This window comes from Gopherus evgoodei, chromosome 17 (genome assembly GCF_007399415.2).
Source record: "Gopherus evgoodei ecotype Sinaloan lineage chromosome 17, rGopEvg1_v1.p, whole genome shotgun sequence".
NCBI lineage: Eukaryota > Metazoa > Chordata > Testudines > Testudinidae > Gopherus > Gopherus evgoodei.
Window position 1 is genome coordinate 16,534,926 of NC_044338.1, and position 27,458 is coordinate 16,562,383.

General features: G+C 43.3%; 2 protein-coding genes across 3 annotated transcripts in view; both read right to left on the reverse strand.

The window, feature by feature from the left end:
* LAT2 (linker for activation of T cells family member 2) overlaps nucleotides 1-2,924 on the reverse strand; it is a 32,424-nt gene extending 29,500 nt beyond the window's left edge. For both annotated transcript variants that reach the window (XM_030536957.1, XM_030536956.1), the window contains exon 1: nucleotides 2,785-2,924. The gene's annotated coding sequence lies outside the window, so the exon portion shown is untranslated. The remainder of the gene's footprint in view (nucleotides 1-2,784) is intronic.
* Nucleotides 2,925-11,678: 8,754 nt separating this feature from the next.
* Nucleotides 11,679-26,820, reverse strand: EIF4H (eukaryotic translation initiation factor 4H). Its single transcript, XM_030536330.1, has 7 exons — nucleotides 26,694-26,820; nucleotides 18,819-19,003; nucleotides 17,639-17,703; nucleotides 17,428-17,527; nucleotides 16,647-16,712; nucleotides 13,963-14,124; nucleotides 11,679-13,739 (listed from the first exon to the last, which is right to left on the reverse strand). Exons 1-7 carry the CDS (start codon nucleotides 26,747-26,749, stop codon nucleotides 13,603-13,605), a joined length of 771 nt encoding a protein of 256 aa, XP_030392190.1. The 5' UTR covers nucleotides 26,750-26,820; the 3' UTR covers nucleotides 11,679-13,602.
* Between the last annotated feature and the right edge of the window lie 638 nt (nucleotides 26,821-27,458).

A 27,458-nucleotide genomic window follows, 5' to 3' on the forward strand; every position in this document is an offset into this window, starting at 1 on the left:
TTTGAGTTTTGGGGAAAGTCTCAGCAGCAAAGATAAGGCCTTCATGTGTATTTGTGCAGCACTCGACACAACGGGGCCCCAATCCTGACTGACCCACTACTGTGGCACAAACAGCAACATTGTCAAGGAAAACAGACTAAAGTCAGCTCAGTTCCCAAATGGAAACCGAAGGAGTTGCAGCCACTTAAACTAGAGCTGCATTTTGCTCACATGTTTTCCAGATAGCCCTGGACAGATGTTCAAGTAGATACATTTGTATTTTGTGCCAAGAGAGGAGTGGATGCATGTTAGCTGAAGATGGAACAATAAAGATAAATAGTCCCTTCCAACTCTCCATTTTTATGATTCTATAAACAATTGAATTGGTAAATTATGACTTTCACACAGATTTTTATGTAACTGATTCAGATGGATTACATGACGTGATTTGCTGTTTTGTTTTGTTTTGTGTTGTGTTTTTAAGTAGGCAACCACACACACCCCAATCCACCCACGCTACCTCCTCCTGGAAAAATAGTTGCCTGAATCTACACGTATTTCAAAGGATATCAATAAATAACCTGCTCCTGACACATTGCGTTCCATTTGGGTGTATGTTACATATGCCCACTGTAGTTGTCTCTCTCTCTCTCTGTCTATATGTAATCAATTCAGGTTAAATGCAACAGTTTAGTGCTTATATGGCCCTTTATATCCATACACCTTAGCTCATCCTACAAAGTTTATTTTGCACAAAAGGCTGAAATTGTAAACTTTGAAGAAATATACAGGGAAACATCCTGCCTGAATTCCTAGGACGCTTTGTGTCCCCAATCTAGCAGACAAAGGTATAAACAAGATCCAATGGCTGAAAGGTGAAGCTAGACAAAAGGAAAAAAGGGGCAACTTTGTAACAGTGAGGTAGTTATTCACTGTAGCAATTGAACGAGGGTTGTGACGAATTCTCTATCACTGGAAATTTTAAAATCAAGATGGGATGTTTTTCTAAAAAAATACGCTCTAGTGCAAGCAGGAACTAATCAAGGAAGTCCTAGGGCCTGTGTAATACAGGAGGTCAAATTAGATTATCACAATGATCCCTTCTCGTTTTACATTCTGTTAATCTTATGTTTTGAGCATCAGGAATGAATTCAGAGCTAGGCAAAACAAAGAGGAGACAATGGCTCTTCATCTCAGACTTACAATGTCAAGGCTACAATCCTGCAACATGCAGGTGAATCTTGGGACCATCACGATGCCCCATGAAAGTCAATGGGGAGCCATCCTCTGCTCACTTAGATCCCATTGCAGAATCAGGGCTAAGTGGCCTGATCCTGAAAGCAAATGATTGCTGAGGAGTGTTTGCTGTTCAACCCCACTGAAGTCTGTGGGCGTAAGCACTGCGCTGGTAGTAAGTGTTTGCAAAGTGGTTTCAAAAAATTAGAACAATTTCCCCAGAAGGAACCCAGCACTGCACGTAAATTACATATTGTGGATGTCAGAGTCATGAAATGGTCCACGCAAGGATAAAATGACATAGCAAAGGAGAGAGCTAGAGTAAATGCAGAAGCTGCATAGAAAGAGTTAAAGAAGGAATCAGATAGCAGGTGAAATAAAATAATGACAAAGAGCTTCCAGTTATCAACTAGTTAATTCCTTAGCATCTTGTAAAGTTCTTTGACAGCCCCAGAAGATGCTAAGCAAAAGTCTATCACCTTCTGCACTGGAGATTGCACACTTACATAAGAAAATATCTGATAACTACCCATTACTTGTCAAGACACAGGCAACACTGAAGCCATGCTGCATGGTTAGTCATCATCACAGCTCCTGGGAGGGACTCGCTGTTCGGAATGGCAATATAAGTGTGTATATGGAATAAAATACTTCTATTAACTTTTCTAAGACAGCGAATGTGTCACAAAATTCTATAATTATCCCAGATTTTGCTAACCTCTCTGGGGCATAGCTCAATAACCTAGGTCTCAAGAACACTTTACTCCTGTCCTGATCTTAAGAACAACTTGGCACAAAGAGGGTTTTATTTTTTTCTAATCAGAATTGCTAGATATTTCAAGGCATCTGTATGCAGGAAAATTCAAACACACACAAGCCATGAAACAGGAGGATACTCGAGATAGTGTAATTACAGCTCAGACTTTTCATAGGGCTGGACTTCTGGAGGGAAAACATGGCAGACAGCTGGAGCCCTCAAGTCAGGAGTCGTACGCAGAAAGCTACGGTCCGATTGCAGGAGAGGGCAGCTAGATAAGCCTAGCATATAACTTATACACAGGACCCCACAAAACCTAGGGCTCACTGCAGATTTTATATTATAAAGGTGTAATATAAAGGGCATAATAAAAATAAACAGCCAGGATCAATCAGCAGGAAGATAGGGAGGGGATGTGAAGCCATTTTATGATCTGACTCAAATGCAGTGGAAGGAGCTGGTAGGAGTCTAATGGCTTTTGGAGCAGGCTCTTCATGTGAGTAAAATGCTGCTGGGGGAAATATATTTTGGTACCTTCTTCGCATGGTGGGGCATATAAATTAGCTGATGGATGTTCCACCGCTACCCCCACCACAAGGAGCCACACACAACAGCAGGACAGCAGCCCAGCTGCAGTCCTTCTTGACAGGATAAGCCAAAGCTCCAGGTTCCCTTCCGTTCCCAAATCATTGCCGAATTAGGGCCCAATCCAAAGCTCATTGAAGTCAAGGGGAAGACTCCCACCAACTCCAGTGGACTTTGGAGCAGGCCCTACCCACTCCCAGCCAAATCCCCTTCCCAACCCATCTCACCTGTAGCATCAGCCAGTTCTTTGCTGCGTCCCCATTCTCCTCTATCTCCCCTCACGGAAGCAACCAGCAATACTGGAACAGGTTCCTCTTGGGGACTGTAAGCAGGACTCTGGTTTCCTGTCACCATCTGAATCACTAAACCCGACATCCGTTGCTGTGCCGGACAACCCCCTTTGGCTGATGAAGAAATCAGCACACAGTTTGACACACTCGTCTCAGCTGGCTCTCACTCAAACACTTCATTTCATGTTCATTGAGCGAGGAGGAAAGAGACTCAACAAGCCACACTAAATACACCTATTGTCAGAGCTTGTTTCTACACTGAAATAGTGCTGCAAAAATTGTCTTTTGCCTCTAAACAAATCAGTGCCAGCAAGTTATTTCTCCTTGGTCAGCAAGTCAGTACCAGGAATTAATAGCTACACAATTAGTCACAATTGTTATTATTCGTATTACAAATAGCACCTAGAAGCCCCAACTGAGGTCAGGGCCCCAGCCTGCTAGCTGCTGTTTACACACAAAGGAAGAGATAGTCCCTGCCTCAAAGAGCCACCAGTCTAAATAGATGAGACAAAGGGCTTGGCCACACTTGTTAGTTACAGAGCAATAAAGGAACTCCGGATGTACTAGCTGAATACCCGTCCACACTAACAAGGCACATAGAGCACTCTGACTCCACGGCTACAGCACTGCTGGTTTCCACCTTGGCGAGAGGAATAACATTTGCTGCACCTTGGCTACAATGCCCGGGTGTCAGTGTGAATGAGGGGTTGTGTCACTGCGCTCTGATCGGCCTCCAGAAACGTCCCATAATCCCCTTAAGTCACGTGTCCACTCTTGTCATTGTTTTCAACTCCTGTAGGAGTGCAGAAATGCCCGTTCAAAGCTCCATTTCTGGCAGCCGGGATGCAAGCCGTTACTGTGTAATGCTGCGTGTGAGAGAGACAGAGAGAGGGGCGGCTGCGGGGAGGCACGGTCTGCTGCTGTCTGAACTTACAAGACAGCATGCTGACATGCTCTCCCCCCCACGACACTCCTGTCACACTCCATCCCACTCCCCCATTTGAAAAGCACGTTGCAGTCACTTGCATGCTGGGATAGCTGCCCATAATTCACAGCTCCCAATGCTGCTGCAGGTGTTGCAAATGTGGCCACGCCAGTGCACAAGCAGTTGTCAGTGTGGACAGACTGCAGCGCTTTCCTACAGTGCTCTCCAAAGGCAGGTTTAACTCACAGCGCTCTACATCTGCAAGTGTAGCCTGCCCAAAGAGCACTGTCATCCCCATTTTACATATGGGTATACAGAGGCCCAGACCAATTAAGTGACTTGCCCAAGACCCAAGTTGCAGTCCAGTGCCTTAACCACATCCTTCCCTTCGAGCTTCGGCAGTGCTTTCCAGATTGGAAGCCTGCAATTAGATCACGGTCATAGTTCATTCCATTGAACTTTTCTACAATGCTTGAATAATTTTCTTTTTTTGGGGAGTGGGGGGGAGATAGAATTTCTGCTTAATGGCAATGGGGAAAGACTTATCAACCCTCCCGACAGGGGATTTACTTACTGACTCAGAACTTTTCCATAGAAGCACACACACACACTAAACATACACCCATCCACACATTTAAAAAATACAATAAATAAGAAATCTATTGGATATACCATGTTGTAAAGCACCTTCCATTGCTGTACAATATCTCCCAGCTATGCAATTGTGTTTGTATTGTATGTGCTTTAATAATTACACACCTATCAGATGTTATTCAGCAGAGGGAGGGGTTTATTAAGCATGACATTGAACAGTGATGGCAGGCAGTAGCTGTCGTAATGACCTGGGATTTGTGCACGAGTTCAGCAAAGGGGGGCATTTTTCTGTCACCATGCCTTATTGAAACAGCTCCCCAATTTTGGGCCAGGAATGCCGTTAGCTAGGTTAACATCAGAAAAAATAGAACATTAGCAAATATACATGTATGCATATGCAAATATATTTAAGCCTATATAGAACCCTGATCTTGTGACGAAAAGTAGCTTTTTCTTCCAAGTCTTTCAAAATAGCTACTATGTAAAATCCAGATTTGTGGAAGGCCACATTGGAAGCAGCATGAACATTTGTAGATAAAGCACCTTAGGAGTAGGGCAAGGAATGGAGCATTGCTCTGGTTATTATTTGATTATGCTGCATTTTATTAAGGGAATGGTACTGTGACACTACCCAAGGGTACCTAGGAGTACCTCTCTACCACTCCACCCTTAGCGTGAGGGAGCCTTGTCTGTGCCTGCCAGGGCTCAGCTCCCTGACTCTCCCAGCCACAGGCAGCAGAAGCCCTCCCCCTCTCAGCCTACGTGGGCTCCGCCATCCCTCATGCAGGTTTGCGATAGACATATTCCAAACTCCAGCATCCTCCCAGCAGCCCCATGCAGCGTCCAACTTCTGTTCCACTAAATACACACAGAAATACCTGACCCACTGTTCCCAAGGGAACAATCACCGCAGCTTAGTTACACCTTAGAACACAACTTCACTTAACACATCGTGCTTAGATGGGTGTAGACAAAGCAAGGATATGTTTATTTAACAAAGAACAGAGATTGATAGGATCGCAAACACATATTGGCAAACGGTGTTACGTAGAAAATCAAATCATAACATGCATTCTAGTGCCTAAACTGGACTAACAAGATGCCCCTTCTTGTCTAATAAGATACTGCTTACCCAAAGTCCCTCTCAAAGCATTTTTCAACCAGGATGGCTGATATCCTATTTCATAAGGCAAAGACTCCTGGGAGCTTGCCTTCACAGAAGGATGCCCAGGTGTCTCTCTGCACCCTTAGATATATTAGGCCAGTCCTTTGTTCTATAAAACAGAGTCCCTCCTCTGTTTACCTATTCCTTCTGAAATGCCACAATCTCTTCATTAGCATTTGACTCACTATGCTAATAGACTTCTGTGTAAGACACACAATGGTCAGCTAGGGAGAAAAGCATCTCACCTTCTGTCTGGGGGACTCTCCAGGCCCACTATGAGTCACCTGCCTTTAACTACAAGGCCATAAAAACAAATTTCCAATATATCTACAGATGTCCTTACATATAATCCACACATACCTTATGCAAAGGTTATGATGATCATTGAGACACAGGATTTCAGAAATCTTCAGTACCAAACCCAGGGATCCCTGGGACCCTTATGCAACCCTGTGGACCCTGCTTGTTGGGGTCCCTAGTCAGAGATACTAGTAAGAGATCCCGAGTCAGAGATACTAAATGAGGTTATTTACCCTAGTGCATAATTTTGGATACAGTTTTGAGTAATAGCAGGGCAGGCAGAACTTTGAATGAGTTTTTTTCCAAAATAAAATAAGGATTTTAATCAGAGCTCTTAGCTAGCAATCAGTTTATTAGGTGTTTTCCAGAGATTTTTCTCAAAAATCTACTAGAATAATAGCTGTGCGTAGCTATTTAATCTTAAATTACAACCTATTCTAGTCCCCATTATTATAGGCCTAGTAAACACTGCATGGAGGGAAGTGAAGAAGTTCTTTTACAAGTGTAGTCACCACAACAGCTGTATGTTCTATAATTAGATTGACCATCATGGCTGGTTTTGTGTCTTCCTCAATATTAAAAGCAGAAGTGTTTAATTCCATATGCGGTTCCATTCACATTATGACTGTATGTGACAAGGATACAGTAGGCATACAGATAGTTCTCCAATTCTTCTTGGGAGGTTTACAGGTGGCTTCTTTTTTTTGTTTGGGTGGTTGGCCTACCCCTCTGTGGTAATGATACAGGTGTACTTTATACCAGAATCCCCATTGTCTGCTAGTTTTCAGCTTATGTGGCCATTTTCACATGGATAGCATAGGTTTGAAATGCCACTGCAATGGAATGGCAGTGTTACAACCACACTGCCCAGAAGTAAACAGAAAGTGCCATGGTGGAACAGACACCTGCTGGATTCAGATGGTATGCATTGGCCCCAGTGCTGCAGGTACACCCTTTTCCCATGCTACATTGCTTTTAGTTTTAGATACTGGGCCACTTCCTTGATTTCTGACTTTGACTTAAAGAGTAATTATTTCAAACAGTAGGGACAGGTATAAAAGCAGACTATTTACCAAACATGACAGCTGTGCCCAACAGGCTAGTTTGCACAGTTGGTAGGTTCCAAGATGCTGACTCTTCTAGTGTTTAGCTACTTCTAGCCATCTGAACTTTGACTTGCGAAGAACCCAGGTGCCTTTAAAAGTGACTGAAAATGAAAAGACAGCCTAGCTGCAACAAGGGAATAACAAAGATGAGGCATTGGCTTATTCAAGAGCCCTACTCATCATGACAGAGCATCCACTCAAAGCAGCAGAGAAGCTAGCCAAATACTCTGGTCTTTGTAATACAAGACAGAAGATTTGGGGAGGGCTGGCAGCCTTCTTCCTGCCTGAGAGGAAGTTGGTGAATGGTTATTCTGTTGATATTTAAGGCTGCAAGACCAGTTTTCCTTCTCTCTCACACACACCCACCCAGTGTTCCACCTATTTGAGCTGCCGGTACAAAGGAGTGCTGAGTAAAAGTCAGTGGTAGAGGGTCCTGCTGCCACCAACTGCAATAAATTACTCAGGCTACATCTACACTTGGAGCTGAGGGTGCGATTCATAGCTCAAGTAGATCTGCTCACGCTAGCTCTCAAGTCAAAAGTGGGTAGCCAACCACAGTAGAATGGACAGTGGTAAGCAGTGGCAGGGGCTAGCAGCCCAAAGTATGTACCCACAGTATCCGGATTGGTTTGTTCTCAGGGTGACTAGCCTGGGTTGCAGCTCGCCAGGGCCCATGCTACCAGTTACATTTGTTTTAGCAGGCGAGCTCGCTGAAAGCTAGAGCAAGTAACATCTATTTGAGCTGGGAAGCACAGCCCTCGCTCACACCACAGACCCAGCCTCAGATGCCACCCTCGACTCCATTACACTTTTAAAAATGTATCCATGTCTGTTTTTTCTAGGCAAGTTTATACAGGTCGCTCCTTTGGGCCAGTGCTGCCTTGTACACATTGTGCCAGTTCACATCACTTCTGTATTCTAAAGCCACATAGAAACTATCCACTGGGGGAGATTTCTAGGGGCATTCATTGGAAGTAGGCACCCAACTTACATTTGTGTCATTGAAAAATCCACCTTCTATGATTGGGAGAGCTAAATGATTCACGTGAGAAGGATTTTAATCTGCAACCACCTTGCCTGGGAAGGTTGGCTGACACCCCTTATATGCCACATAGAAATAGGAATAACTTATCAAAGTCTCTAGCCCAATGAGCATGGAACAGAAGTTACAACTGGCCTCAGCTAAGGAAGAGCGAACGTTTCCAACAGCCCACCCTTCTCCCTGCCATCATGCTGTAGGTCTGACCTCACCACAGCTGTAACTAAGTGGCAAGGTTGTGGCTGAAGATGTAGGCTATGCTACCACCCAGTGGAAAGATGAGCTAAAAGCAAAATAAAAACCAGCAGTCATTTACAGGAGCTGTGTAGCAATTTGACATGAAAGTTGACCCTGGCACAAAATTTTAACCTTCCAGCTTATACTTACAAAGGTTACCGTACACCACTTAATGTTAAGATGCTTTTGGCAAAGGGTATTCTCATGCTAGTGTTCAGTTTTTATGGTCAAGACAATCATTTCTAAATTGGAACACATAACCCTACCAAGGGTAGAATGCTTTATTTGATTGTTTACAGCAATACAAGTTACACATTTGTTACAATAGAGAGATAATTGCAGGAATTTAAAGAGGTACTTACTGATTTTGGTTAAATTTAGAATTAAGAGGCAGCTCTCGGGAGCAAGGTGCGCACAAGGTGTCTCAGATACCACTCTGGACACTAACCTGGCTGAAAACTCGTAGGCAGAAACAACTTGATATTACTGTATGTGGCAAAGAGAGCAAAATTAAACACCAACCCTAGAGTTTTACGTGAGAGCTTGTGGGTTTCCAAGTAGCACAGATGTTTCTTAACAGTGCTTAAAACTAAGACTACAAGCCCATGGAGATGTTTTACTTGGAGTAGAACAGAAGTACCAAGGAAGCTGATGTTACAAGTTTTAACCTGCATCTGAGCATGCAGTTAACAAAGTGAGTCAACCTGGCTCCATAAAAGTCAATTAATCTCTCGAACACTTTAGACATATGGGCCTATGTAAACACTGCTGTGTGATACTGGCTTTTTTTTTTTTTTTTAAATAGTCTACAGTTTAAACTAGAAGTCCCCAAATTGTGGGGTGCATGTAGGACTCCCAGTATCAGTCCTGACTCCCCACTGGAGCTGCGGCCTTGCTCCCAACTCTGACTTGGGGGGCTGCGCAGGAGTAAAGGGGTTGTGACCCTGAAAAGTTTGGGGACCACTAGTTTAAACCCATTGACAATGGATTACACCATGATCATTTACAACCCTGGGACCAGTACTGCATTCCTTATGAACCCCTACACTTCCTCTTTAAATCAAGAGTTTTGGAAGACAACAAATGCAGTACCTGGCCCTTTATGGGAGGGACAATTCTATGCCATGCAAGTATAGCAAGGTACAAGAACCATGGTGGAACAGAATACCAAGGCCAATTAGAAAAACCTGAAGTATTGTCATAAGGATAGCAACATTACAACATATAAACCAGGCTGTGTCAAGCTTCTAGTGTTAAAGGTTTAAATTACTGCTGATGTGACAGTCAGTGTCTACTTCTACATTGTTTCAAATCCCTCTACCAGATCAAGAGGGCTTCTGCTGTAGTCCCCTGCCCATTAAAGTACTTTGCTTTAAAAATAATCTGCTGAACATGTTGTTTGTCATGTGGAGCCAGTTATCAGTAACCAGAAAGGCCAATGTAAGGTGGTACAAGATACAGATGCTTTCAGTGTCATCTAGATTAAAATACAGATTTGAGTCTCTATAATCCAAGGTAAATGGCATGTCATGTGGGCGGATTTAGCCACCAGGCTGATAAGAGGCTGATTACTACAAATTTAGCTGTCTTAAGAGTGAAAAGCAATCTGGTATCCAAGCACACAGAAGTAATTTCTATTAAATATAAACATCAATACTTGATATTCAGAATTAAAATCTCAAAAGCTGAGACCAACTGAATGCTTTTAGGTACCTCCAAAATGATACTTGATTCTACATTAGCTGAAAAACGTATACACAAATATTCTTCATAAAACTACCCTGTGCACCATCAGTACCTACAATTAGCTAAGAAATGAAAGGCATGTTATCTCCAGGACACTAAAATACCAGCAAGACACTAAAAGCCAGATGTCCAGGACACGGCAAATGTGGCCTTGAATAGGACACTGCATGCTGTGCTACTTCAGTAATTCATGAGTAGAACAAATTGATGGTCTCTCCTTTTGCAGTTAAGCTCAGTCCAAGCCATGGGATGCATGCTGTTAAACCCCAATAGTAGGACTAGTGAGCCTTCATCAGAAGGTACATTTGACATCCGATTTATCTGGATATTCAGGTTTGCCACTGTGATCCAGCCCAACAGCAAGATATTTAAATTTAGTTTCAGTAATAAATTATGGTCCCATAGTATTTAGTTAGGAGACATTCAATATATTAGCTTTCCAACACTGAAGTTGACTTCGTTCTGAAAAGTATTTCACTAGGTTGAAGACCCCAAATCCACTGCCTGGAGACTGACAGGTTTCATCCTGCCCAATGCTGCTACAAGTTGCACCTAAGCACTAGTCTCAAAAATATGCATTAAAAAAAAAAGTAGCCACTGATCCATTGGTGAAGAGGGACTATTTACAGTCTCAGAAAAACAGGTTGCTTTCAACCTAGTACACTGTACTTAGTTTAAAAAGCCCAAGTGTAAAATAAATCAACGTAGAATGGTATTTTTTCAGTACAATTTACATGCGCTTATGTAATATTTCCAGGTTTCCCACAAAAAAAGGCAGAAAAAGTACAGTAAATCCTTGTTTTCACATGCACCTAACTCCAACTCCTACTGCAGGTTTTGGTTATGCTACTAGGATTCTCAAAACACCAAGTCTCATGTTTCCCACTTTCTGCTGAAGATATGGATTTGAAATGCTTCTGTATTTTAACCAATCTCCATCAGAACCTATTGCAATGGTTAGAACAATGCAAACTACCCCATAAAAACAGGCACGTACATTTTTCATTTCAACAAAGTCAAGTTACAGAATAGATTTTTGTATGAGGAAGCCATCACGCTGAAGGCTGCTTAAGCTTATGAGCAGTTCACCCAGTCTTGCCCAGCCACCTTTTATCTCACTGCAAAGAGGAAAAAAAAAAAAAAAAAAAAAAGACTTCCCACTGGAGTACTGACCTGTGTGAGAATACCTTTGTGTCCTATCAGATAAGATAGATTCTAGGAATAGTCCAGAAATCTGTCCACTTAAGGCTGTTAACTTGTTCCACTTTAATAAAATGCTCTGCAAGAGGGACAGAAACTCAACTTCTAATTTAAAATGAATTAAACCAAGAGACATCAAACTTTAAGAATTGCAGCTTTCACTTCTGCATCTGTCTAATATCCTTTACTTCCTAATCCAACAGTGCAATTCAGCCCAGGCAGAGAATGAATAAAACAATCCTAATTTTCTAACAACTTAAACAAGTATTTTTACTGTATTTGCAAACTAATTGATCAGTTTTATGCCATTCTTATATGCTCCGAATGCTTTATTAAACAAGAATCTCTCTCCACTGAAGATGTTCCTTTGCTACTGTAAGATATACCCCATTCTACATGAACATCTAATCTGACAGTTTCCCTATCTGAAATGGACTGACCAAAACTTTAGAATTAATGCAATCTTGCAGAGGGCTAAAAAAAGCTGTAGCAGACTCAGAAATAAAGATGAGCATTAAATATTACTTAATGTTTTCTTTTATTTAAAAGATCATCACAAAATACCATATTCATAAATTTACTTTCTGTTATGAAGCAGAATGTGTTAAGTGTTTGGAATTCCTTTTTTACATTTAAAAGTCAACTTTATTGAGTAGAAGTGAGTTTATATGGGAGGTTTTTTTGTTCTTAAAATCTTTTCCACATTGAAGATGCAAATAGGTCGTTGGCTATTATTGGTTTGGAACACAACCACACAAATGCATGTCTTTGTCTTAAATTAAGTATTAGTGTTAGACAAATGGTTCTTATTTCAGAAGCAGATTAAGTGACAGACAGAAGGAAGGAAAGAAGGATCGTTCTGTAAATTGCTGAGACTCTGATGTTAACAAGGTAACTGTAAGGAAAAAAATCCAGCACTATCAGTGTATTTGGTACTTCCAAAACTCTTGGCCTCTTGCAGGTACTCTGTTAAGCTGGTTGCTTGATACTTGAAAATTCTCAGCCATGGTGTTTGGGACCCAAGAGTAATATTCATGCACTGGATAAGTCCTCACTTAGTATTTCTTAAGAATGTTACGGCTCAAAATTTTTATAACACTGCAACTATTCAAAATGTCCTTCCCCACACTCTTCCATCAAAACTGATAACAAAATAATTCAGATTCAAAGAGATGCAGCTATTACTACCTATCTATCTGTTTGGCGATAACAATTATCGGAATCTCTATGCAGTACGAAGCAGAATTCATGGAGTGAAATGAAGGTAAAGAATTTAAATCCTGTTCATTTTAGAGACTAATCTGTCAGCTCTACACCAATGGGCAAAGATATATAGGGGCTGAAGGCAAAAAGAGTGGCAAATTATACATTCCTTAAACAAAACAAAAATAAAAAGTCAACTTTATTTGTAGAAACTTCATTTAAAAATTTACCAACCATGTAAAACTTAAAGAAATAGTAAGCAGAAACAGCAAGCCAGTAGTAACGTGCTAGAACAGGCACAGCTTTATAGCACCAATCTGCAAGTTCAAAAGAATGCAGCATTATACCATTGGGGAGCTAGAAGTAGATGGCACGTTGCAAAACCTAACAGCAGATGCATCTTCCCATCTAGTATGCCTATTGAAATGAGTGCTTTATTTGTTCACAAAGACCGACAGCCACAGTGGCTTGGTGAAATCAATTACAAGGTACAGTCAGCCCAGAGGATTTCCTTGCGCACTATACACAGATATTTCAACAGAGATCTTTCTTCTCTTTTACTTCTGTTTAGAAGGGATATTTTTTCCCTTACCATTGAAAAGGACAATCTAATTTGTTTTCTTAGTTATATAGAGCTCTACTGTTCTATATTGTAATCTTATTCACCATTGCATATGGTACTTAATTCTACAAGGTCAGGGCTGCATAGCTTACTGATACCGTTCACTTTGCCAGGACTCTTCAGTTTACCTCTTTAGAGTCACAGCAATACAGAACAAAAACATGCAGGTCAGAAAAGGAGCACTGAGAACATCAAAAGAAAATGATACTGGATAATAATTAAGTCTAACCTGTGCTTCTAAAGTAAAACAAACTCAGAAAAGAGAAAGTGAAGCAGCACCTTAGTCTAGAGAGGATGCCACAATGGTGGAAGCAGCCACTGATTTACCTGCTGGAAACAGTGTGCTTCAAAGATGATGGAAGGAAAAGCAGAGGAGGGAAAACTTAGCACAAAGCAGGCACTAGATACAGCAAAGCCAAGAACCTACTAAAAACCACTTGTTAACAGCTGACATGCATTCACAAGCTCCATGTTTTGGGTTTCCAAGAGGACAAGCGTCAGATGGCAGGAATGGTAACTGCAGGGTAGACGTTTCAGCAGAGCTAGTCACTCTGTGCTGTTTTGCTTATTCTCCTGCCTGCCCCCAGCCCCTCCACTCCCATTCCTTCAGCCCCAAGCTCATTCCTGCTCTTTTGCTGTTTCCTCTCGGGGCTTGGCTCCACCGAAGATAGCAGAGTTAGGGTTGGCTACTTGATTGAGGGGAGTAGCAACTGTTCGAGGTTTGAGCTGAAGTCGGGGCCGCTGTGCTCTTTCCTCTGGAAAGAGAATATTTAAAGATGTTAAAGAGGGACGAAATGCTGTGGAACAATTTTGAAATGCTCAGCTATATATGCATCACTTTTGCAGAGCAATGTAGTTTATTTCTGGGACAAGAATACAAATATTGCCTGTTAAAAAGGTGCTAGCTTTAAATTTGGAGTGAAGGTTAAAGGTTAATTTTACTGGAGATACTTCATGCAAAATATACAAGTTTTCCACCTTCTGTTGGCTCTCTGAAGTCCATGGAAGTCCCACGAAGGGGAGGTCCATCTCTAAAGCGACCAGTCCCACCACCCCCCATTGGGGGGGCACCTGTTCGACGATCTCCTCCAGGACGAGTTCCTCTATCCCGGCCTCCCAAGAAATCATCATCTTTGAAGCCTGAAGGAGGAAGATGTTGAGTTTTGAGAGCACATTTTTGTCACACCTTCAAACTTAACAATGCAAATCTGGCTGACTTGATCGCTGTGTAACTATCACTGCCGTTAGTCCAAATATTGCAATGTGATTTTATGTAAGAGACAATTTATCTGTCACTGAAAATCAAAGATCACTTCACCGACCTGAAGGAAGCGAAAACTAATTTTAGAAAAAAAAATCTAAAACTTCCACTCAAGCTGGTAACATTACCATGTGGTTGTCTTGGACTCAGAGGCTATTTACCCATGTAGATATATAGACCATGGTCACCAAAATGTCAGCTGAGGTCTGGACATGACTTCTCAACAGCAAGCGAAGGTATTGTTAAAATCATAACCACTATTATCTGGGAAGAGGGCTGAACATTACACCAATGAATAGATCTAATACAGGAATTCTGTTTCGAAGCACTTTGACCTTGCTAGCCACAGAAGAGAAGGCAGCTTTTGCATGGGGTACGCACAAGTGTACGAGGAAGAAAGGAACGAGGGAGCAGAGAAGCATATACAGTTTTTAGTACTATGAAAGCAAAGCCAGACAACAGTAATCTACTGATAGTGTGAAACTCATTGCATGTCTCCAAAAGACTAAAGTTCAAGAAACTAAATAATCAGCCTCTTCCTCATGTAATACAGAAACATTGGGGGGAAAACAACACTGGATCATTAACAATGAGGTTTATTCATTGGTCTATTTCATAGACTTTAAGGTCAGAAGGGACTATTATGATCATCTAGTCTGACCTCCTGCACAATGCACCTCCCTATGATTTTTATATCAAAAGAGAAGAGAGCAGTAGAGAAAACTACAAAGAGGTGGGGGCAGGAGGAGAGGAAATCATATCAGAAAAAGATTATTGTACTACACCACCTTTTGTGGTAGCAAATACTTCTGCCACATGACCAGTGGAGCATTCTCTCAGATTCGTCAGGAATTAGAGAGTTTAGTATACCTCCCAATGCTGTGTTTCATAACTATCAGAATACCCAGGTGTATTTGGAAGCATATTAAGAGATCTTGCAGCTGTTACCTGGGTTTGAAAGCTAACTTGCCCCTATTATTAAATTTCTTGAATTACAATGATAAGGTCGTCACCTTCACAGAGGGGAAGTAGCAAGGTTTAAGGAAAACAAGTTTTAGACCAATGCAGTGCCCCAAGAGAAAAAGGTTCTGCAAAAACTAATTACAGTGGCAGTTATTTAATGACTTGTAAGTATTTGGGTGAAGAGTATCATTTAAACTGTAATAAATTAACTGCTGCATTTTGAAATGCCTAAATATGAGATTTGCTGTGCATTTCATTCAGATCAGCTTATCCAAGTAGTGCAAGTTTTAAAAATTAAACTGTACTTTCATGAACAGGCTACCTTCTGATTGGGTTGATGGTTTTATCAGTAATCCATTCAACATTTAACTCGCTGGAACAGATTCCATTTCTTTCAAAGGGAAATTAATAGTGAAAGGCACAAGACTAAGACCTGGATATCAGAACTCTAGCTAGAGTACACTGTATGAGCAGTGGCATTACAAGATTCTCCTACTTCCCTTCAATATCATGCTTCATCTTCACCCTGGAGGAACTAATACTATGAGCAGCAGGCTGTGCAGTTTGCAAGTCCATTCAATTTCAAGCAGGGACTGACAACTGTCCATTTTGCAACATAATATCTCCCCACCAGAAAATGGATCCAAAGCATCAACCCATTTCACAGAGGACCATCAACAGCTATCAGGTGGTTACAAATGATCTCATCCTAGCAAGTAGGTGGCTTTTCTAGACGAAGAGTTATCAACTCTTCCAAAACATGAAAAATACATTCACTGTCACTGCTACTTACAACAAGCTGTAATCTGAAGCTACTTACAACTACATTACAAAAAACGCAGAAAATTCTGGAAAACAATTTTTAATCATTCAGACATGACAATTTCTTTTGGAGAAGCAAATCATGATTGTCCAATGTATTTGAAAGAAAAGATGAGAACATACTCCCACCTGTAGCAAAAATAAATATTAACTTGTAATTATCTTGTCAAAGTTAAATGCATAATTTTCTGCACAAGAAATACCTACTTCTGCTCCTAGTCAGACGTGTACTCTGTTGGTTAGTTTGTTTTTGTCAGATTATGAGGGAATATGCAAACTGTCATTAATCATCAGTTTTTTTTAAAAAGGAAGCATCTATTTTGCAGATTCACACTGAACCACAGGCATCATTTTATCATCTTTTCCAGAACTAAGGTTACTCGGCAAATCCTGCTAGCATCCCTGTCCTTACTATTGTCAAAGACAATGGAAACCTTCCATTTGGAAAGTTCTGTTCTAACTCACTTTAGATGCCTAAGTGAGATTGGCTTACAAATATTACTTCTATAAATTTGATACTTCATCAGCAGTTATGGGACCCGTGTAGTAGGCATGTCAATTCATAGGCAGCATAAGAAATGAAGGAGTTTGTCAGTAAGAGTATAAATACGGATACCAGAACTGAAGTCATCTCTGGGTTCCCATCCACCTCCTCTTGACTCTCGAGGACCTCCTCCCATTCCTAGAAAGAAAACCATGTCACAATTGTGGTCAGCTTTAAAGTTATGCAAGAGAATGATTAACAGGGAAAAAAATCTGAATTCTAGTCCGTGAACTGCCAAATTAATCTGGTGTAAAACCTTTGTACAGTTTAATAAAGTCACGGTGCTACCTACTCCCATTATACACAAAAACAGTTTCCAAAGTGAGAACTTTCCAAGTGAACTAAAGAAGGGCTGATGACAAAGCCTCTCTAATGCAACATCAACTAGGTGGAAATGTTTAAAATACTCTCCCTTAGAAATCCAGCTCAGGGAAGCTGTGGTGAAGGAAGGAAGAACTCAAATTTATCACAGGATGCTTGATGAATGTCATATTGAGCCTGTATCTTCTCATATTGACTTAGTCTGCTCATCTTTTATCCCATGAAAAAGCATAGAAGACCAGACTGCTGGACTAATGATTGTGGTTTCACTTCCTGGGCCAGGAGCGACAATGCATCCAGTTCTCAAGGAAATATGGAGTTTATTTACTCCTCTAGACAACTATGGAGCAGCAATGATTGGGCTAAACAGAAGTATGCATCCTTTCCACTTTACATTTCATCTGAGTGAAAATTTTATCCATATGCCTGCTCTTCAGATGTCAGGTAGTTTTCAACTTACATGGTCATTATAAAGCTATAATCCAAAATGTGAACACATTTTAAAACTGCCATCTAAGTAAGAAAAAGTCACCTCTGTCGTCAGGCCCAGCACCTTTTCTGAAGCCAAAGCCCCCTTTGTCTTGTTTTCTGCCCTCGGCTATGTCCACTCGGAGTGGTCGGTCATTCAAGAGCTATTGAAAAAGAAAGGAGAGTTCTCTAAAAATCTGCCAAAGTGGATTGCCAAAGAATTCTAACATTCTGCTTGTCTTTACATTTAGAAACGTAAACGGAGTTATACTTACAGCACCATCAAATGTCAAGGCTTCCTTCAGTGACTCCACCTCATCAAATTCTACATAACAAAATCCTGTAAGAAAAATTAGAAGTTAATAAAAGAGCTTCAACAGTGGAAACACACATCAATACCTAGAAAGGTGCAGAGCAGGGATATGAAGAGTAATTCTGATGTATATAACTAATAGATGGCATGCACATGTCAGACTACTTGCTTTTAATTTTGCAGGTTCTCATGATAGATTAAGTTTAATATTTCTCAGATTTTACAGTTAAGTAGAAAGTTTTCAACCAGATCAAGGAGTGAACCATTAGTTGTTCCCAAATTTTCTAAGATTAACTGCAGCATCTGTTGGGCTGAAATCCTGAGTATTTTAAATGCCAAAGTAACATTATTATCCAATTCATTTTAACATAGCCTTAACACTACCATTCTGCTTGACATTCTGTTTTTTGAAATCCTCTCCTTCCTGAAGTTACAAACTTTCTTCCTGCTCCAAATATCATTAGATTATACACAGGCTACCCACTCTGGCAGCTGCTGAGGGAGAAAAATGCCAAGATCTTAGTGGTGAAACAGGTGCCAGAATCTTTTCTTTTAAGCTGGCTGCCCTCATGAAATGCAACCCCTTTCAGCAGTTTATCCTTTTTCTGTAGTAACTAGAATTGAAACCCATGCGAGTTTTCCTAGGGGCTAGAAAGTGAGTTGATCTAAGGATCAGTAAAATCTGTCTAGGTTTCATGGTGCTTAAATACTGCAGAAGTCTCAGTTCTGTTCTCAGAAGACTTTCAGTTGCACAAATTATTAAAAATATGCATGGCCTGAAAAAGTTTGCAAAGGAAATCCATGAGAATAATCCATGTTCCAAAGTCCCTTGTGTTGGGAAGCAGAAATATTTACTATTCTGGACCACATCACCTCAGTTTTCTGCAAATGAAGTTCAAGTCTCTCTGTGTTATCCACCTGAGAGAGGTTAATGCTGTTTGTGTTCATTCGATTCATAGTCGGGTTAGATGCCAATATGTCCACAGAAAGTCATCACCATGCATGAGAAGATTGTCAGATTTACTTTAAAAATAAAGATTAGAACCCTCACAGATAAAGCATCTCTGCAAACCTAATGAGTCTCACCACCCTTTACTAATCTATAACTATGTAAGGAAAAAAAAAATCACACAAGTGCCCACCTTTAAATTTGTCTGTTTCTTTGTCTCTGACTAGTCGTACACTCCTTACACTGAGATCCTTAAAGATTGCATCTATATCTCCTTGAACAGTGTTGAACGGTAGATTTCCCACATATGCTGTGAAAGGGGGTTCTGTTGGCAGATCTTTCTGTTTACGAGAACCAGGGCCAGCACCACCACGAGACCTATTGAGAAACACAGAATTACAACTCTGACACTTGGACAACTTCCAGGGTGGTTATGTAGTAGTAGTTACATTTTAATTGTTGTTTGGCTTGTAGTTTTAATCACTGAGATGATCCCAGCTCTTAAAAAATTAGTTCCTTTCTTTTTCTTTCAAAAGGTTAGGTAATACTAAATACGAATTTCCCAAGAGAGACTGGCTTTATGTAAAGTCATCACTTCATTGCAAGAAACACTGGTTTGCTCAAATACGTTAAAGTCAAACCAATAGCAGGCATGGGGAATGAAACCTACGTTAAGAACTACAGTGCAAGCTTATGATACACTTCAAAACTGAGCAGAAAGGAAGGAACACTTCCAGGGGGTAAGGAGCTATGTTCCCTGTAAGCTGCATGGCTGTGCAGCAGGAACTCAAGGGCCATGCAGGCAGGCCAGGAGAGGCGCCCCTCCCTCCGCCCAGGCCCACCAGAGCTGCCTTGGAGCCTCGCCCCCGGCCCAGCCCAGGCCCACTGGAGCTGCTGCCGTGAGGCATTTCTCACCCAGCCCCGAGTTTCTGCAGCAAGAGAGGGGTTGGGGGGAGTCCTCTTCTCCCACCGCAGCCCTGGTCAGCCTGTACCCCAAACCCTTCATCTCCAGCCCCACCTATAGGCTGCACCTCCCACTTGAACTCTCTGCTCCAGCCCTGAGCCCCCTCCTGCACCCTGAATCCCTCATCCACAACCCCACCCTGGAGCCTGCACCCCAACCCTCAGCCTCACCCCAGAACCTCCTCCCACTCTCCAAACCCCTCTGCCCCACCCACACCACATCACCTCCATATTGGTGCACATAACAAAATTCATTCCACATGGATGTAAAAAACTTGAAGTAATACTGGTGAGGGGAAGTCTATCTGACTTCCGCAGAGAATGCCCAAAGGGTTCAGATTAGTGCTTATTACAGTGGACATCTGACACTAATACCTTCATTTTAGCATCTTACAATTTTTGCAGTATGCTCTTGGTTTTGTTGTTTTTTTAAACTGTTTAAGGTTATTTTTCAACCATCAGAACAAGATGCACCTGTGATATCACAAGCACCTGCTGCTGTCAAACAAAATTAAATACTTAAAGGAATACCCAGTAATCAAGGAAAGTCAAGCAATGGATGAAAACTGAGGGGAGACACTCCATCTTTGATTATAGACAGTACAAGGACAAACTGCTAACACAAGACTTATAGGACCCACTGTTATGCTTTGAATATAGAGTAGTTAAAAGCTTAATTCAGAGTGTGATTTTCAAAGGCACCTAACTTCCTTAGGCACTCAAAGTCAACAGATTTGGGTACTCAGCTCCTTTGAAAATTTCAACCTTAGACCAATAGATCAACTCAACTGCCCCTTAGCTATCATTTCTAGACTACTGAAATTTAGACTGTTAATTCCAGTATGTTACTAGATTAAGCTGTACCAGTGTAAGATCCCCCTTTACACCGGTGCAGCTCATCTACATTGGGGGTTGCACTGTGTGCAGTTAAACCAGTCTGAATTTCCTTAATGTACACAGAACTGGAGATTGGAGAAACATCCACTCAAACTACCTGTAAGAGAACAATTTTAATATCAAGTTCTTAGAAAACAAACTTTCCTCCAAAGCTGTTTAGAACTTGGCTCTACTGAACTTTTTGTCAAGCCAACTGCATTTCACTGTCCAGAGGCTATAAAGACATAATACAGCCATTTAATATTACAAGCTTACTCTGCAACCTCCAAATAAACTCAATGAGATGATAAATAGGGTTCAATTCAGGCTGTAGCATGATGGCCTAACAGTAACCTAATGTGAAAATTGTTGTTTTCTAGGCAGTATTAAGACAACAGTTCTTGCAGGAGAAAGCAACAGGTGAAGGAAAGAATCAATAGCATGAAGAATGCTCAAGACTTCTCTCTCTAGTGATGTGTACCAGAAAGCAGTGTACAGGCTACAAACTGATCAGTCTCATCGTAGGACTAAAAGTAAGCCAAACCATATTGGCCAGTCTCATGTTTGTAGCTAATAGAATTGAGTTTGGGAAAGAGGGGAAAGGCAGAGGGAATAAGCAAAGAATGTTAAATTTTCAAAGGTGTTCTCACCTTCAAGATTTCCAAGTGCATTTGGCATTTCAATATTGTTTACCATACAATTCCTGAAACAGGAACACAGTTTAAAAGAAAGTATAACAGGTACTGTCCCAGCAGTGTTCTTTCTACCTCTACATCAAGTTACTGGATTCTTTCGAACCTTGTCCTTTGCCCAGATGTCTGCTGCTACATATGTAGTCTGCTTGTCAAACTGGCATTGACTCTCAGTTGCCAAGTTAGCATCAGGTTCACCCTTGATTTCATCTCTATAAATAAAAGTATTTGCACACTGCTGCCCACCCTATTTAAAGTTGGTAGTAATAAAGCCATGCTTGTATTTGTTCAAAAACTACACGCTTGTATTGGAACTCTCACCATACATGTTCTATTTGCCACCTCACTGACCTATTTCACTCTATGCAAGTGAACTATGCAAATGAAATGAGGTAGGCTACAAAAGAAAGGAGTGATTTACTTCCAACACTTACAACTGGCAACGCCATTAAAACATGGTGTTCTTTGCAGGAATTTGTAATAACCTGCTTCCACTAGGCTAGTAGTCTCCAACTTTTTTATGCATAAGGTTACTTTTTGAATTTAAGATCAACCCAGAATCTACTCCGTCCCTTCCCTGAGGCCCAACCATGATCACTGCATTCCCTCACCCTCCCTCCGTCGCTTACACTGACCGGGGAAAGAAAGGGGTTTGGGGTGTGGGAGAGGGTGCAGGCTCTAGACTGGGGCTGAGGGATTTTGAGTGTGGGAGGGAGCTCTGGGCTGAGCCTGGGACAGAGGGTTGGGGTGCAGGAATGGGTAAGAGGTGCAAGCTCTGGGCTGGGACAGGGTGCGGGGGGGTGAGGGGTGTGGGCACTGGGAGGAAGTTTGGGTGCAGGGGAGGTTCCGGGTTGGAGTAGGGGATTGGGGTGCAGAAGGATGCATGGGGTGCAGGCTCCATCCGGGAGGCGCTTACCGCAGGCAGCTCCCCGTTGGTGGTGCAGCAGGGCTAAGGCAGGCTCCCTGCCTGCCCTGGCCCCACACTGCTCCCAGAAGTGGCTGGCTTGTCTCTCGGCCCCAGAGAGGAGGGGGTGTTGGGTGGCTCTGCGCACTGCTCCCACCCTCCAGTGCCGACTCCGCAGCCCCCATTGGCCAGGAACTGCACCCTATTGGAGCTGCAGGGGTAGTGCATAGAGACCCACTGCCCCTCCCCCCTGGGCCTGCAGGTGCCACCCATGCAGCTCCCACTGGCTGCAGTTCCTGGCCCATGGGAGCTGCGGAGTCAGGGCTGGGGGGTTGGGGAGTGGCACCTCACAGAGCTCCCCCCACCCCCACCCATGGGCTGCAGAGATATGCCAGCCGCTTCCGGGAGCAGCATGGGGCCAGGGCAGGAAGGCAGCCTGCTTTAGCTCCGCTGTGGCACTGGACTTTTAGCAGCCAGAGAGTGCAATAGACTGGCAGAAGCTCCAGGATCAACCAGTCGATCGCAATCGACCGGTGGTGATCCCTGCACTAAGCAGTAGAGACTGCCATCTTGCCATGATGTGACATGACAAAGTTTATCTATCTGTATTGCAGTAGTACCTAGACTTCCCAGTCATGGACTAAAGTGCCATTGTTCAAGGCCAGGGGTGGGCAAACATTTTGGCCCAAGGGCCACATCGGCATTGTGAAACTGTATGGAGGGGTGTCTAGAGAAGGCTGTGCCTTCCCTAACAACCTGGCCCCTGCCCCCTCTCACTCCCCCCCCCCGATTGCCCCCCTCAAAACCCATCCAACCCCCCCTGCTCCCTGTCACCTGACTGCCCTGAACCCATCCACACCCCCGCTCCCTGACAGGCCCCCCCGGGACTCCCACATCTATCCAACCCTGCCCCATTCCCTGTCCTCCACCCCCCCCCCCGAACTGCCACTCCCTGCTCCCTGCCCTCTGATGGCCTCCCAGGTCTCCCTAACCCCATCCAACCCCCCGCTCCCCACCCTCTTACCATGCTGCTCAGAGCAGCAGGAGCTTGCAGCTCAGATGGAGCCAGCTGCGCTGCCCAGCAGGAGCGGCAGGCCAGAGCCCTGGTGGTGCAGAGCACTGAGGCTGAGAGGGAGGGGTAACAGCAGGGGAGGGGCCAGGGGCTAGCCTCCCCGGCTGGGAGCTCAAGGGCCAGGCAGAACGGTCCTGTGGGCTGGATGTGGCACACGGGCTGTAGTTTCCCCACCTCCGTTCTAGGCTCTGAACAAACTAAAAAAGATCCTGCAGCAAAACAACTTACAATTTAAGTACAAGACAAGAAACAGTAGATGGATGCAACTGAAAGGGGGCAGAACACAAAGACAATAAAAGAATACTAGTTACCAGGAGAGGCAGTGGTCTCAGATCACCAGCTGCCTACCTGTACTGATGAAAGTAAAATGCCAGAAAGATTTGCCCTATATGAGAGAATTTTACCATCTAATAATCTGTTCTCCAGAATCAGGTTTCAGATCTCTGTTTGGTATTCGGTGAACAATGCTCTCCCTCTAAGTCAATGGTTCTCAAACCTATTTGATTGCATCCCTCCTTCCTGTATGTAATAGTTTATGCTCTCGCCCCGCCGCACAAGTACATATACTGATAAAAAAATCAACATGCAATTCTCATTAAATATTGAAAACAGTAAGGCATTGATTCAAACACAGCCTGCCCAGAATACCTTCCGCGCGTGTCCCCGCAGTTTGAGAACCCCTCTGCCTCAGGTCAACCAGATATGATTTTGGATATACCTTATCAATACAGTAGCTATTATGTTTCAAATGATGATTTTGCAAAGTTTTTACAATAATTTTATATATGCTATTTTATAAAATGGGTAGAATAAAGGAATAGATCATTTCTGAATTTAAGAAACAGGCTTTAAACTTGACTTGCAAAGAGTAAGATTTAACTTCATTTCCATTAATCCTTTGTTTCTATTAAAACAAAAATGTAAGGAAGACTGGAGCAAGCAGTACAGTAACCTGGTATGCTCCTCATATTTATGATGTCAACGCATGAGTCAGCAGTGACTAAACAGTCATTTTCATTGGGAAACTAGTAAAAGCTCTCAATTAGGCACAATTAAAGAGATGATGCAGTGTTTTAAAGTAGCACAACCATTAACAAAACTTTACTAAATTGAGAGTTCAGTGTTTCAGGCACAAGAACAAGGGTCCATTAAATTAAAAAGTAATGTATTCCTTCAACCAAAGATTTATTTACTGATTTGCCAGGTATGTTTTTATATTTCAGCTTCATGCGAACAATTGTGTAAGCAGACTAAGCTGTCCTTTGGTTAAGAGATACAGGCTGTCCCTTCGTTTGCTAAATCTAATCTAGATTTTCAGCTTTTTTTCTCTCTCTTTTTTTTTTTTTAAGGACAGAAACTTGTCCTGTCTCTAGAGAACCACAGGAGCGCATGGCCCTATGTTAATACTAACATAGCCTGTGAATTCCTCTTATAGGTATCATATGACTTCTTCCCTCCAACTTTGTGCTTATTTGAGTAATACACATTGGATCCTCGCTAGAACTTGGGATTTATGCATGGTACAGCGTTAATGTAGTGACAGCATTAAAACGAATTGCAATTAAAGTAATGAAATTTGGAATCCATAGCCACAACCATGTTAAATGCAAATCTGCGCTATATAGATACACATTCTAGCAAGGGTCCGGTGTACTTATGTTTCAGCCATCTGAACACTATTTGAAACATCTGAGGAAGATGAACATTGAAGTTGTTTTAAGTTGATTTTCATTTCATGAGTTTTCTACAGAACCTTTGAAAGTTTACCAAGGTTATCTCATTATCTGGTAAAAGCAAGATTTGATAAAATAAAACTTATAATTTGTTATAAGTCATTGTCAAATACGCTTCTAACCTAACAAGGGCTAAAAAGTATTGCAATTGTATTGGAATTGCAAACAAGCTGATGCTGTATACACCCTTCAAGAGATTTTTGCTGTACAAACACAACAGTTGATCATTCCAGCACAATGTTTAGCTTGCTTAATTTACAAACCTAGACATTCTCAAATATTTCTAAATAATAAATGCATGGGTTTGTTTGGACTTGCTGTAAAAGCAGTAAAGAGTCCTGTGGCACCTTATAGACTAACAGACATTTTGGAGCATGAGCTTTTGTGGGTGAATACATCTGACAAATGTTAGTCTGTAAGATGCCACAGGACTCTTTGCTACTTTTACAGATCCAGACTAACACAGCTACCCCTCTGATATGTTTGACTTTCTGTTTCTATTATTACTACTCTATGCATTGCTTATTACTCAATGTGCTAACGTGCGGGAACCAGAAACAAACAAACTAGCCAATTTTCACTGTGGAGGGCAAGAATAACACAGGTGACTAGTGGAAAGTAAATCTGATATTTCGAAGTGTTTTATTACATGGTATTATATTTTAATGAAGACGTGTTTTAAAAAATAAGATCAGAATACCCGTTTTAAACACATCTGTGACCCAACCTAAGCAAGATATATTTTAATTAAGCCATCTGACATGAGTAAGCTGCATAACAGTGGAATGCCACCTGCTTCCTCCTGTAGCATGCAATAGTAGACTAAGATGTTAACCTAAAGGCGATATAGACACTTTATTTCATACAAACTTGGATAGCTCAGTGGTTTGAGTATTGGCCTGGTACACCCAGGGTTATGAGTTCAATCCTGGAGGGGGCCATTAAGGGAACTGGGGTAAAAATCTGTCTGGGGATTGGTCCTGCTTTGAGCAGTGGCTTGAACTAGATGACCACCTGAGGTCCCTTCTGACCCTGATATTTTATGAACCCCTATTACTCTTCAGAAGGGCTTTGAGAGGATCCAGAAATATAGCATAAGGCACTCCAGGGGAGTAGGGCAGCTCCACGAGACAGGTTTACCAGGAATGTCACCCTGCAGTCTCAACTCTTTCAGTGAAGCTACCGCCCCTACGAACTCGCAGACTCGGGCGTCAACTCCCGAGCCCTGAAGCCCCGAAATCTCAGCAGACAGCACGTGACAAGTGCGCCTTCCCCACCCCTCCCGCGCCCCGCGGAGAGACGGACCAGCCGCCCCATTCTCCCTCCGCCGCAGGCCTCACAGCGCTCCTCCCCCTCCGCATAGTCCCTGAACTGAGGCGGCCCCACGAGACCCTCCTTCCAGACCCATCTGCCCACAACCCAGCCCGCTCCCGCCGGAGGCGCAGCCACCCCCCTGCGCACACACCCCCCGCCCCGCCGTCCCCTCCCGGCTCCACAATCGAGCTCGGCGGCGGAGGCGGGACCGGCTCTTCCCAGAGTTGCGTCTCCCCCCCCCGTTAAACGCCTTTCAGCTCTTCCCGCACCCCCCGCGACTATTCCCACCGGTCCCCACAGCGCCTGTCCCCGGAAACTCGCTGCGCCCTGCGCCCAGCCCCAAGACGCGCCGCCCGCCCGGCCGGCGATTTTGGGCCAGCCGCAGCCCCAACGCTGCCCCTCAGCCCTGGCCGGGGGGGGTGTCCAAAATTTCCCCACCCCAGCGCCACCCGTCCCCCCGCGCGCCCCAGGCGTCCCCCGCCAGCCGGGCCCAGCCCCGGCCCCCCGCGCCCACCGGCCTCCGCCGAAGCTGCTGTAGGCCCGGTCGTCATAAGCATCAAAATCCGCCATCGCCGCCTCAGCCGCCTCCCCGTGCGAGCGTGACAGGGCCGCGCCCGTAGGACCCCGCGCCACTTATATAGGGGGCCCGCCCGGGGCTGCCCGCGCCGCTGCCTGCGCCAAATTCCCCGCCCTGCGGCAGGTGCCCGCCGTGCTGCCTGTCTAGAAAGTCACTCGCCCACCCCACCAACGCACGTGTTGTTGACCCCGCCTGTAGTAGCACTACAGGAGCCAATGCAGCCGCCCTGCCCCTCTGGCAGCACCATAGGGCTAGTGTGTTGCCTCCCCCAACTCCCAAGCTGTGTGCGCTATAGGGGTGACTGCAGTTGCTGCTAACTCAGCATGCCTGTGTATGGGCCATAGGGCAGGGGTGCTGGCCTCCACCTTGTATGTGGATCATGAGGAGTAGTTACTGCCTTCAACTTCGCAGCCCAGGCCAGCACCATCAGGGCTTGGGCCATTATAGGGTGACTAGATGTCCTCATTTTATAGGAACAACGAGGAATCCGGTGACACCTTCAAGGCTAACAGATTTATTTTGACATAAGCTTTTGTGAGTAAAAACCCTACTTCTTCAGATGCAGATGTTTGGGTACAGACTAACATGGCTACTCTCTGATATGATTTTATAAGGACAGTCCTGATATTTGGGGCTTTTTCTTATATAGGCACCTATTATCCCCCACCCCTTGTCTTGATTTTTCCCCATCACCCTAGTTTG